Below are 13,486 nucleotides of genomic sequence, written 5' to 3'. Positions count from 1 at the left end.
GTGATCGTGATTCAGTCCAATGAGAATTCCGCTCATGTGTACGTGGCAAAAGTATAGATTTCCACTAAAGCTATATGCAGGTGCATGGCTATGATTGTAAACAGTATAATAATGATTTATTTTATGGTAAAAATAACATACCACTATGTATCATACACATATGAAAGAGTACCAGTTTAAAATATATTTATAGTCCAAACTTTTTTTTTTTTTCATTCTGGATAGAGAGGAGTAGGGAAAAGTTAAAATTTCTGTCAGATTATACTATAAGCCAGGCCTTGTTAGCCCTTGTACACACGGTCGGAGAATCCGTCGGAATGTGTCCTATCGGACCGTGTTGTCGGATAAACCGACTGTGTGTGGTATGCATCAGACTGATTCTGTCGGAATATCCGTTAGACCCAATTTTCCAACATTTTGGAAATATTTTCCGACCAACTGGTTCGATCGGACATACTCCGATCATGTGTAGAGAATTTTGATCCGACCAAGTGCCACGCATGCTCAGATCAAATTCCTAGACCAAAGCTATTGGCTACTAGCCTGAACGTAGTCCCATCGTAACTAAATAACGTCATCACGTTCTGAATGATCGGATTTTCCGACAACTTGGTCCGACTGTGTGTATGCAACAGTTTCTAACACAATCCGTCGGACAAAATCCGACGGATTTGGTTGGCAGAATGTCCGACCCTGTGTACAGGGGCTTAGAGAGTTCTTCTCATTTCCTCAACATTTTAATTAGACAAGAATGGAAGGAATCTGAGTACTGATGCCACTCTATCCAAAACATCAAGAAAAGTTTTTTTGTTATACTGTAGATACACTTTAAGTTAAATTATACAAATTACAAATTTTAACCTGATGTAGATATAAATAGAAATATTTTCTGCAGATATGTCACATCATTTTGCAGTACCATGCAGGTTGTATATTTCAGATGAAATTAATAAACATTGTCTTTGTAATTGTAGATGTGGCGATCAAGAAAATTACAGATTTGGAAAGTCAAATCGCTTCCTTAGAGAAGAAATGGTCCTCCTGGACAAAAAGTGGTAATACTGAATACCGATATAGACATGAAGATGTGCTTTTCAAATCAGTCCCTAAAGTGTACCAGTTATTAGATTGATAGAATGAATAAAATTCATGATGCTTGAGGTAGGCCCTCCCAAGTAGAGTTTTTTTTATTAAAGTATTTGCATTGTTGAGCACCCAACATACATGTTGGTACATGTTGCCACCTCTAAGTTTCTGTATTTTATTCATACTTTATGTTTCGTATATTTAACGTGGTTGTAAACCCCATTCCTGAAATTTTATCTAGGCACATATATCTGTAGTGTTCACTTATGTCTCTTAAAAGGTCTAAGTGCTGTGTCTTTCTGCTGCTCCATTCTTCTGTTATCAGCATGATAACTTCTGACAAGCTCTCTGACACACAACATAAAAGCATCTGAAATTTTGTGGGAGCTTAGAGGGAAATTAGCAGAGAGTTTGGCTATTTAGTAGGGATGAGCTACAAGTTCGACTCAAACATGGGCCATTCGATCGTTTGTCTAATTACAAACATTATGGGCCATTCGCGCCAAACTGGAGTGGCGCGTGTCACGGCCCATAATTCACTGCGGCATTGCAATGCATTGCTGGCTGATGATTGGCCCAACAAATGCGCTATGACCCACATGCTTTGGCCAATCACAGCGCGGTAAGAACGATGAGCCATAATTGGCTAAAGGTGGCTTTGGCCAATTATGCCTCACGGGAGTTAGTACATGTCCCACATTATATAAGGCCGCCTGGAATTCGGCGTTGTGTAGTGTGTTCCGGCGTGCTGAGAGATAGAGAGAGAGAGAGAGAGAGAGAGAGACAGTGTCATTTAATTTGCTTTAGATAGAGCGAGCAGGTGAGTCAGTTAGCTGCAGTCAGTGTATTTAGTATATATATGCATCCCAGGTGTTGTATGTTGTAGACATGTCACTGGAGAAGTGATCGAGGGGGTGTACATCTCACCTAGGTTGCTACACAGTGTGAGATGGTAAATCCAGGATGGATCAGTTTCTCAGCAGCGATATGCTGCTGAGTTGTTATTTAATTTTGCCGGGCCTGGGTTTATATGGAATGGCAGGTAGGTTTGGTAGAGGGACCTGTCATTCCACATCCCCCGATCCAGTTCTGGGTTTGGGATCAGGTGAGCTTGGATCCTAATTAGCCTGGGAAGCTAAAGGCTCTGTAGGGTCTGCAGGTGATTGCTCTAAGCCAGGGAATGAACAATCTGTGTGTTGAAGGAAGCTGCAAGCACAGCCACTGCTGGAGCTAAAACTCACCCTGCGACATCCAGGCGAAAGACGCTGTGTTTGTAAGTGTCAGATAGGTGAGCAGAACCTGTTAGTAAGCGCCCAGCCGGGCTAGGACTTTTATTTTTGTTGTACTTAGAAAGCACGGTGTTGCTGTATATTTTGTTTGCTGGACTGTTTGTACCACGAATAAACGCCAAGATCTGCTTTATAAATTCCAAGTCTGCTGTGAACTGTGTCCAAACACACCCTACCCCGGGAAGATCCCTTACAATTGGTGGAGAATGCGGGCACCCCATACAAGAGTGTTATTGAGCATGTAGCACAAATGCAGGACCGTATAGCCACTGTAATGCCCCTGGTAAGGGAACACCTCCAGAGAGCTCAAGAGGCCCAAAGTAGAATTTATAACCGGTCCGCAAGAATCAGGACATTCAACCCAGGCGATAGGGTCCTTATACTAGTCCCCACTGTTGAGAGTAAATTCTTGGCGAAGTGGCAAGGTCCTTATGAAATTGTTGAAAAGATCAGTGAGGTGAACTACAAGGTGCACCAACCAGGTAGAAGGAAGCCTTTCCAAGTTTATCACATAAACTTGATCAAGCCCTGGAAAGACAGGGAATCCTTGGGGGCGACAAATACTGTTAATAATTTGTCACAACCAATCCCTCCAGTCAAGGTAGGTGATACTCTATCAGTATCACAGAAACAGGAGGCTCATGAATTTTTACAGAAAAACAAAAACAAGTTCTCTGACCTTCCAGGGCGTACACACTTCATCCATCATCACATTGAAACTGAGCCTAGAAGCAGAGTAAACCTTAAGCCCTATAGGATACCCGAGGCACGTAGGGAAGCCGTATCTGCCGAGGTAAAACGTATGCTTGCTCTGGGGGTAATTGAGGTGTCACAGAGTGAATGGTCCAGCCCAATTGTGCTAATCCCAAAGCCCAATGGAACTTGGAGGTTCTGTAACGATTTCAGAAAGTTGAATGAGATCTCCAAGTTCGATGCGTATCCTATGCCCAGGGTAGATGAGTTGATTGAGAAGTTGGGTAACGCCAGGTACATAACCACCCTCGATCTCACAAAGGGCTATTGGCAGATTCCTCTTTCTGACGAGGCTAAAGAGAAAACTGCTTTCTCCACCCCTGATGGGCTATTCCAGTATGTAGTGATGCCGTTCGGGTTACATGGAGCGCCTGCAACTTTCCAGAGGTTGATGGACTTGATTCTGCGACCACATCGTGATTACTCAGCCGCCTACCTCGATGATGTGGTCATTTTTAGCCCTGATTGGGAAAGTCACCTCTGTAAGGTACAGGCCGTGTTGGATGCCATAAGTGATGCGGGGTTGACCATAAATGCCGAGAAGTGTGCTCTAGCCCTAGAAGAGGCCAAATATCTAGGCTACATTATTGGGAGAGGGTTGATTAAGCCACAGCTAAATAAAATTGAGGCAATACAGAATTGGCCTAGACCCCTGACAAGGAAACAGGTTAGAGCTTTCCTGGGTATTACGGGGTATTACCGTAGATTTGTGCCGAACTTTGCCTCAGTTGCTGCTCCACTAACTGACTTGACAAAGGGCGGAAAGACAGCAATGGTCACGTGGACCCCAGAGGCCGAGAAGGCTTTCCAAAGCCTTAAGTCTGCCTTGTGCCAACCACCTGTCTTAGTTACCCCCGATTTCAAACGAGAATTTCTGGTCCAGACAGATGCCTCTAACACAGGCTTAGGTGCAGTACTCTCACAAGTAGTGAATGGTGAGGAGCATCCGGTGACGTACTTGAGTAGAAAATTAACCCCGGCCGAGAAAAATTATGCCATTGTGGAGCGAGAGTGTTTGGCAGTAAAGTGGGCCCTAGAATCGTTAAAGTATTACTTGCTAGGCAGGAAATTCAAGTTGGTGACAGACCATGCCCCCCTAACATGGATGAAGTCAAACAAGGAGAGAAATGCAAGAGTGACTAGATGGTTTCTCTCCCTACAAAACTTTAATTTCACTGTGGAACACAGGCCAGGGAAATTACAGGCAAATGCTGACGCATTGTCGAGGGTAAGTTGTCTGTGGGGACAAAAGGCTCAGCCCTCCGGTCTGAAAAAGAGGGGGGGGATATGTAGACATGTCACTGGAGAAGTGATCGAGGGGGTGTACATCTCACCTAGGTTGCTACACAGTGTGAGATGGTAAATCCAGGATGGATCAGTTTCTCAGCAGCGATATGCTGCTGAGTTGTTATTTAATTTTGCCGGGCCTGGGTTTATATGGAATGGCAGGTAGGTTTGGTAGAGGGACCTGTCATTCCACATCCCCCGATCCAGTTCTGGGTTTGGGATCAGGTGAGCTTGGATCCTAATTAGCCTGGGAAGCTAAAGGCTCTGTAGGGTCTGCAGGTGATTGCTCTAAGCCAGGGAATGAACAATCTGTGTGTTGAAGGAAGCTGCAAGCACAGCCACTGCTGGAGCTAAAACTCACCCTGCGACATCCAGGCGAAAGACGCTGTGTTTGTAAGTGTCAGATAGGTGAGCAGAACCTGTTAGTAAGCGCCCAGCCGGGCTAGGACTTTTATTTTTGTTGTACTTAGAAAGCACGGTGTTGCTGTATATTTTGTTTGCTGGACTGTTTGTACCACGAATAAACGCCAAGATCTGCTTTATAAATTCCAAGTCTGCTGTGAACTGTGTCCAAACACACCCTACCCCGGGAAGATCCCTTACAATGTATATATATATATATATATATATATATATATATATATATATATATATATATATATATATATATATACTGTATTCAGTTTAGCTAGATCCGTTCCTTTTATTCTCTTCCTAATATACTTACAGGCGGACAGCTGCGGTATTTTCAGTCAGTGTACTGTTTCCTGTGCACAGTGTGCAACTAAAGCTAACAGCAGACTATTGCTGGTTTTCTCTTCCTAATAATACCACAGGCAGGCAGCTGCAGTATTTTCAGTACGTATAATGTATCCTGTGCACAGTGTGCAACTAAACTAACTGCAGACAATTGCTGGTGTTCTCTTCCTAATAATACCACAGGCAAGCAGCTGCAGTTTTTTCAGTCAGTGTACTGTATCCTGTTCACAGTGTGCAACTAAAGCTAACTGCAGACAATTGCTGGTGTTCTCTTCCTAATAATACCACAGGCAGGCAGTTGATTCAGCTAGATGCAGTATATTTGTGTACTGTATACTGGGCACAGTCTGCAGCTAAATTGCTGGTATTCTCTTCCTAATAATACCACAGGCTGGCAACTGCAGTATTTTCAGTCAGTGTACTACATTCTGTGCCCATTGTGCAACTAAAGCTCAATTCAGACAATTCCTGTTATTTTCTTCCTAATAATACTACAGGCAGGCAGGCAGGCGATTCAGCGAGCTGCACTATAATCAGTATATATATACATCCCAGCTTTGTGCAGTTACATCTCACTGCAGGCCATTCCTTGGGTACCAATTCCAGTACATCAAAGACAGTATGTCTGGAAGGCCAACAAGGAGAAGCAGACAGTCACAGACAAGCCATCCTCATCCTCCTCATCCTCTCTCACCCAGGCTACCTTGGCTGCCATTGCAGGTGCCAAAGCAGCCTATTCCTTCGACTCGAGGTCATCATCAGTTACTCCTTCCCTAGTCCCACTGGAGGAGTCCCCCGAACTGTTTGACCACAGTGTCGGGTACATGCTGCAGGAGGATGCGTAGCGTTTTGAAGGCTCAGATCATGGTACCCAGCTTGAGAAAGGCAGTAACATGAGCCCAGAGAGAGGGGTTGCCCAAGAAGGACAACAAACAGTCATGTTCCCCCAGCTGCAGCATACTGCCAGGTTTGCTCCAATGACGAGGAGGGAGGGGATGATGAGGCCACTGACTCCACGTGGGTGCCTGATAGGAGAGAGGAGGAGGAGGCACATCTCCAATGAGGCAGGATGCCCTCCAGGAACCAGTTTAAGGGCAGCCAACGGACTGCATCACACCGCAGAGCTCCACCAGTGCAGGGTGCTGGTGACTCCACACGTTATTCAAAAGGTTCTTCGGTATGGTTGCCTTTTTTGAGATGTGTGCAGCAGATCGCACCGTTGCTATTTGCAACATATGTCTGAAGTGTATCAAGCGTGGTTTAGACAGCAAGTTCTTGGGCACCACATGCTTAATCAGACATATGTCGAGCTCCCATTCAGCCCGTTGGCAACATTACCTAAAAGACCCACACCAAAGAACAAGGTGGACCTCTCCTTGCTCCTCCTCATCAGCTGGGATCTCTAACCCCACTATATATTCTATATATTCAGTCCTCTCAGAAACCTGCACTGAGAGGAATGAAGGTGTAGAATTAGGTGTGCCACTGCCAAGTACTTGCTGGCAATTTGCTATCGGTACACCATCCGTTTCTAGCAGGCAGATTTCCCTACCCCAGTTGCTCCACCGGCGAAAGAAGTTCGCTCCCAGCCAACCACATGCCCAGTGGTTGAATGCTAGCTTGGCTAAATTGCTAGCACTTCAACTGCTGCCTTTTCAGTTGGTAGACTCTGCCCCCTTCATTGAGTTTGTGGAATGTGTGGTACCTCAGTGGCAGGTTCCCAAACGCCACTTTTTTTCAGGGAAGGCGATTCCAGCTTTCTACCGGCATGTGGATGGCAATGTTCATGCCTCGCTGAACAGGGCGGTCAGCAGTAAGGTGCATATTAAAGCTGACTCATGGTCCATCAGGCATGGACAGGGACATTACCTATCTTTCACCACGCATTGGGTGACTCTGCTGGCAGCTGGGAAGAATGCAGGACAGGGTGCAGTAGTGTTGAAGCTTGTTCCACCACCACGCCTAGTGGTGATTCTGCCACACCTCTCTCCTCCAACCCCTCCTCTACTTCATTCTCTGTGGCCTTTTTCTGTGCTGATTTGTCCTTGGAACCAGCGGTTCTCCGTAGGAGATTAAGGGCAAAAAGATGCCATGCAGTGCTTGAGCTGGTGTGCTTGGGGACAGGAGCCACACTGGGGCAGGGATTCTGTCAGCTCTGCAGGCGCAGGCTCAGAGGTGGTTGACGCCACACCAGCTTAAGCCAGGAATGGTAGTTTGCGACAATGACACCAACCTCCTTTCTGCCCTCTGACAGGGACAACTTCCCATTTGCCCTGTTTGGCTCACTTCCTTAACTTGATGGTGCAGCAGTTCTTGTGCCCATTTGCCCTGTTCGGTTCACACTAGAACCTGCCAACAGACCTAACTTTGTGTGACCTTTAGAACCCTATTAAAGTCTATGGGACTCGAACGTTCAAAATCTAAAGTGCTAATTTTAAAGGCTAATATGCAAGTTACTTTCCTAAAAAGTGTTTGGGGACCCGGGTCCTGCCCCAGGGGACATGTATCAATGCAAAAAAAGTTTTAAAAACTGCAGTTTTTTTCGGGAGCAGTGATTTTAATAATGATTAAAGTGAAACAATAAAAGTGTAATATTCCTTTAAATTTCGTACGGGGGGGGGGGTGTCTATAGTATGCCTGTGAAGGGGGACATGTTTCTGGTGCTTAGAACTGTCCCTGCACAAAGTGCCATTTATGCAGGAAAAAAAGTCAGTTAAAATCACTCGCAGCTATTATGAATTGTCGGCTCTGTAATACAGAGAACACTCATTGAAAGTCATTGATAAAAAATAAAAATAAATAAAAAAGCGTGGGGGTCCCCCAAATTCAATTACCAGGCCCTTCAGGTCTGGTATGGATATTAAGGGGATCCCTGCATCAAATTTTAAAAAAAATTGTCACGGGGTTCCCACTAAATATCCATACCAGACCCTTTATCCGAGCACGCAACCTGGCAGGCCGCAGGAAAAGAGGGGCCCCCCTCCCTCCTGAACCATACCAGGCCACATGCCCTCAACATTGGGAGGATGCTTTGGGGGGTCTTTGACCCCTCAAAGCACCTTGTCCCCATGTTGATGAAGGGCTTCATCCCCACAACCCTGGCCAGTGGTTGTTGGGGTCTGCGGGCGGGGGGCTTATCAGAATCTGGAAGCCCCCTTTAACAAGGGGACCCCCAGATCCCACCTCCCCTGTTTGAAATGGTAAGGGGGTACAAAAGTACCCCTACCATTTCACAAAGAAAGTGTAAAAAATAGTTAAATAAGACAAACACACTTTTGAAAAATTCCTTTATTAAAAATAAAAAAAATAAAAAAAAAGATTCACTCTTGCTATCCAGCGACGGACAATCATCTCTCCGGGGTCCAGCGATGGCTGATCTGAATCAGCGCAGCAAATCCATCCATCTTCTGTCTCCACGGAGGAGACACTGCGTGATCCCGGCAGCCTGACGTTTGTTATATGCGGAGGGCGGGGCCACCCGTCACCTGACCCCGCCCCCCTCTGACGCAAGGGAAAACCCGGGCTTCCCCGTGACGTATGGGTGACCCCGCCCCCCTATGATGTAACGGAAACCTGCCTGTGTTACAAGTCCGTCTGATTTTTGGACAACAAAGGTCCGATGAAGCCCACACATGATCGAAATTGTCCGACGGATTCGTTCCATCTGACCTTTGCTGTCAAAAAGTTTGGTCGTGTGTACGTGGCATTAGATGTACATCTTAAAGGATACAACATACTAAGATATAGGAAATCATGAACACTCTTAGTCCCTAGTCACATCAGTAAGACTTCAGGTACGACATGCATCTAATGTATTTCTGTTATGCCGCATACACACGATCAGATTTCTCATCGGAAAAAGATGTGACGGCTTTTCTGACAGGATTGCGCTCAAGTTTGCCTTGCATACACAAGTTCCCGCAAAAGTTTGCTGAAATTACGACCGTCAAGAATGCGGTGATGTACAACTCTACGACGAGTCGAGAAAATGAAGTTCAATGCTTCCGAGCGTGCGCCGAATTGTTTCCGAGCATGCGTAGGAAATTTGTACGTCAGAATTGCCACAAACGATTGCATTTTCGGATAGGAACTTTTCCCAACCGAAAAGTTGGTAGCATGCTCTCAATCTTTTGCTGGCTGTAATTCAACCAGCAAAAGACTGATGGAGCGTACACGCGGTCGCATTTTCCTACCAAAAACTCTCATCGGTCTTTTGCAGGCCGAAATTCCGATTGTGTGTACGTGGCATTAGAGTATCTTAATAGGTATGATTTTAAGTAATGCAATTTGAGAAGTAGTTCATGCATTACTTATTCAGGACTTTAGCGTGATTTCACTGCCATAGACTATAATGTAAATTGTGCTGCAAATTGTACCTGTGTCAGCACCACTTGGGCCTGAAAGAAGTTAAATATTAACCCTTTGCAAGTTAAACTTTTGTTCATAACATCACGGTTCCTCCCTGTGACATGGACAGCCTCTCTCACTGAAGTAGCACTGAAGTCATATCAAATTGTTACAAATTTCGCAGAAGTAGTGCTGAAGTAGTATTATATCATGGTTGAAGTCAGGCTTTAACCACTTCAGCCCCGTACCATTTTGCTGGCACAAGACCAGACCACTTTTTGCGATTCGGCACTGTGTCGCTTTAACTGACAATTGCGCGGTTGTGTGACGTGGCTCCCAAACAAAATTGACGTCCCTTTTTTCCCACAAATAGAGCTTTCTTTTGGTGGTATTTGATCACCTCTGCGGTTTTTATTTTTTGCACAATAAACAAAAAAGAGAGCGACAATTTTGAAAAAAACACATTATTTTTTACTTTTTGTTATAATAAATATCCCCTAAAAATATATTTAAATTTTTTTTTTCCCTCAGTTTAGGCTGATATGTATTCTTCTACATATTTTTGGTAAAAAAAAAAACGCAATAAGCGATTATTGATTGGTTTGCACAAAAGTTATAGCGTTTACAAAATAGGGGATAGTTTTATGACATTTTTATTAATTATTTTTTTTTTTACTAGTAATGGCGGCGATCAGCGATTTTTATTGTGACTGCGACATTATAGCGGACACATCGGACATTTTTGACATATTTTTGGGACCATTGTCATTTATACAGCAATCATTGCTATACAAATGCAGTGATTCCTGTGTAAATGACACTGGCAGTGAAGGGGTTAACCAGTGGGTGGCAGTGTAGGGGTTAAGTGTTCCTAGGGGTATGTTACTAACTGTGGGGGAGCTGGGCTTTCTTTTAGTGAACACTGATCTCTGCTCCAATCACATGGAGCAGAGATCAGCGTCACTTGTTGCTAGGCAGAATGGGGAGATGCTGTTACAACGGCATCTCCCAGTTCAGCCGCCCGTGAGGCGATTGCGGGTATGCCCACGGCGATCGAGTCCACGGGACCCGCGATCGGACTCACGGGGGTCCCGATGGCAGGGCGGCATTTAAAATTGGATGTACCTGTACGCCAATATGCCTGCCTGTGCCATTCTGGCGATGTACATCGGCGTGCACCGGTCGGGAAGTGGTTAAGTTGCACCACTTTAAATAAAACCTGGTATGCCCACAGGCATAACAAACAATGATTATTGTAAATGGTCTCCAGGGCACCTTAATGCCAGAAAAAATATGTCTAGTTTATTTTGTTTTTAAAAGATTCTTTAAATCGGGTACCCTTGAAGACAGTGTCAGTATAAGTCCTTGTACACACGGTCGGACATTCTGACAACCAAATCCGTTGATTTTGTCTGATGGATTTTGTCCAAAACTGTTGCATACACACGGTCGGACAAAGTTGTCGGAATATCCGATCGTTCAGAACGCGAATGACGTAATTTTGTTACGATGGGACTACGTTCAGGCTAGTAGCCAATAGCTTTGGTCTAGGAATTTGATCTGAGCATGTGTGGCACTTTGTCTGATCGGAATTTTCTACACACAATCGGACAAAGTCCGATCGGATCATGTTGTCAGAATTTTTTTTAGCTCAGCTGGAAAACTTGGTCCGTCGGATACTCCAACAGTCCGATGGAGCCCACACACGGTCGAATTATCCGATAACACGGTCCTATCAGACATTGTCCATCGGAATATCCAACCGTGTGTACAAGGGCTAAGACTGTAGCCACCAATCTCTTTCACTAGCTGTAATTATATGTGTTTCCAGGAAATGTGGGGGTATATCTTAGTCAAGCTATTGGAGGGTGTATATAGTCACATGTCATTACACGTCTTTGTTTATGGGTACACTACATCTGATGGTTTCTAAAGCAAGTTTTATTCTACAAATGTCTAGATTCCCATATCTGTCATGCATTTAATTAATTTTATTTATTTTTTTCAGTTATGCTGTTTCTTGAAGTTGGTGCCAAAGAAGTTGGTGGTAAAGTATTTGTGACTAATGGCCGGAAAGAAAACCAAAACGATGCCCAAAATATATGTAAAGGAGTTGGAGGAAGTTTGGCTACTCCAAGAAATGCGGAAGAAAATAGTGCAATACTAGAGATAATCAACACTAAGGGAGGGTCAATTCCAGCATTCCTAGGTGTAACAGATTCACAAGTAGAAGGAAAATTCACGTACTTAACAGGTGAAAAGGTTATTTTTACCAACTGGGGCGGACTACAGCCAGATGACTACATGTACAATGAAGACTGTGTGGAAATGTGGGCCAATGGTTATTGGAATGACATCCCATGTAGTGCTAAATACCTAGTTATCTGTGAGTTTCAGTAAACTAAAGCTGTGACAGCATGTTACATTTTATTCTTGCTGTATATCCATAAATAAATAAAAAACTTGAATTCTACATGTTCATTTTCTAAAGAAATTGTATAAAAATAATGAAAAGAAAAGCCACTTATGTTCAGAGTTTCCATACACAGATTTTTACAAATCAAAATGTATGTAGCACGACTCCTGGAAGATTCACTGAATTGTTTTGCGATTTCTCTGCACGCATGAAGATGACACATTTCAGTAACCCAGCACTTACTGACACACCTTGAGGCATTTCAAAGGATTTATTAGGCCATATATAGCCTAAAAAAGAAACAATTAACAAGTGCAGTTATACAATCAATAAGACCATAATGTTACTCTGAGAGATAGTGTTAAACACCTTCAGTATTCTGACTGGCAGTAATTAACAGAACTAAATTGCATTTACCTAACGACAGTATGTACAGGCATACAGTATCTCCAGGGCAGGACTTAGGGTGGTGGGGACCGGTGTATAACACGTACCCCAAGTTTAGGAGGGAATTTTAAGGGAAAAAAACTTTTAGGAGGGAAGTTTCTTTTTTTAAGGAAAAAACTTACATTTAAATGCAGCCTTTTCAGTGTCCATCTGCAGCCTTGCCCATGCGTCTGAAGCCTTGTCCAGTGTCATTTGCAGCCTTGTCACTGCAGTCTTGATACGGAAGTGGTGTTCCGTTGCCGCCATCTTGCTACACCCCACACTCGTCCACAGGAAGGATACACTAAGAAGGGGTAAAGCGGACATGTTGTTACACCCACCGGAGTTTTGCATTTTACACGTATTTATAACAGTAAAGTCAGTTTATATAGTGAAATACAGGACTTAGAACTCCGTCTGACTACTTAGATCTTGAACTTTAAAAGCAGCGGCAACCCATCTCACAGGTATGCTAATCTGACAGAAGTTTGCTGCTTTTAACCACTTCAGGACCGCCGTATTGCCAATGTACGTCAGCACAATGGCACAGGCAGGCACAATCACGTAGATGTACGTGAATGCCTTCCAGCGGGTGGGGGGTCCGATCGGACCCCCTCCCGCTGGATACGACGGTCCGTTTCCCTCCGGGAGCGCTCCGTGATGAGGGGATGGCCGTTGGTTTTCGGCCACCCCCTCTGGATCGCTCCTGGCCAATGAGAAGCTTCCTCTTCCTGTGTAAACAATACACAGTGGGGAGGAAGTGATGTCATTCTCCTCGGGGCGGTCTTTTTGACCGGACTACGAGGAGAAGACTAATAGTAAGTGTGCACCAACACTACACTGACATGTAGGTACACACAGGCACACAAACCCCCCCCGATCCCCCCCCGCCCCCCCCCAGTCACAGTGTCACTGATTGCATTGATCATTTCTTTACTGATCAATGCATTCAGTGTCAGTTGTGACAGTAAAAACTGTCAGGACAGTTAGTGTTAGGTCCAGGGTAGCCCCCTATCACCCCCCAATAAATATTTAACCCCCTGATTGCCCCTAGAGTTAACCCTTTCACCCCCTTTTGCCAGTGTCACTAAGCGATCATTTTTCTGATCGCTGCATGTGTCGC

General features: G+C 44.5%; 2 protein-coding genes across 3 annotated transcripts in view; both read left to right on the top strand.

Moving 5' to 3' along the window:
• LOC143958188 (mannose-binding protein C-like) overlaps window positions 1-11,994 on the top strand; it is a 36,498-nt gene extending 24,504 nt beyond the window's left edge. For both annotated transcript variants that reach the window (XM_077467658.1, XM_077467659.1), the window contains exons 4-5: window positions 975-1,055; window positions 11,530-11,994. In XM_077467658.1, coding sequence (XP_077323784.1) covers window positions 975-1,055; window positions 11,530-11,921 — 473 coding nt within the window. In that variant the 3' untranslated portion in view covers window positions 11,922-11,994. The remainder of the gene's footprint in view (window positions 1-974; window positions 1,056-11,529) is intronic.
• The window catches only part of LOC143958170 (mannose-binding protein C-like), a 586,186-nt gene that overhangs the window by 459,441 nt on the left and 113,259 nt on the right, over window positions 1-13,486 (top strand). The window lies entirely within an intron of this gene.

Source organism: Lithobates pipiens, unplaced genomic scaffold (genome assembly GCF_037356315.1).
Source record: "Lithobates pipiens isolate NorthernLeopardFrog02 unplaced genomic scaffold, aLitPip1_a1.2 Scaffold_59, whole genome shotgun sequence".
In the NCBI taxonomy this organism is placed as follows: Eukaryota; Metazoa; Chordata; class Amphibia; order Anura; family Ranidae; genus Lithobates; species Lithobates pipiens.
The sequence above is the reverse complement of the archived record's forward strand: the minus strand, read 5'-3'. Positions and strand labels throughout refer to the sequence as shown.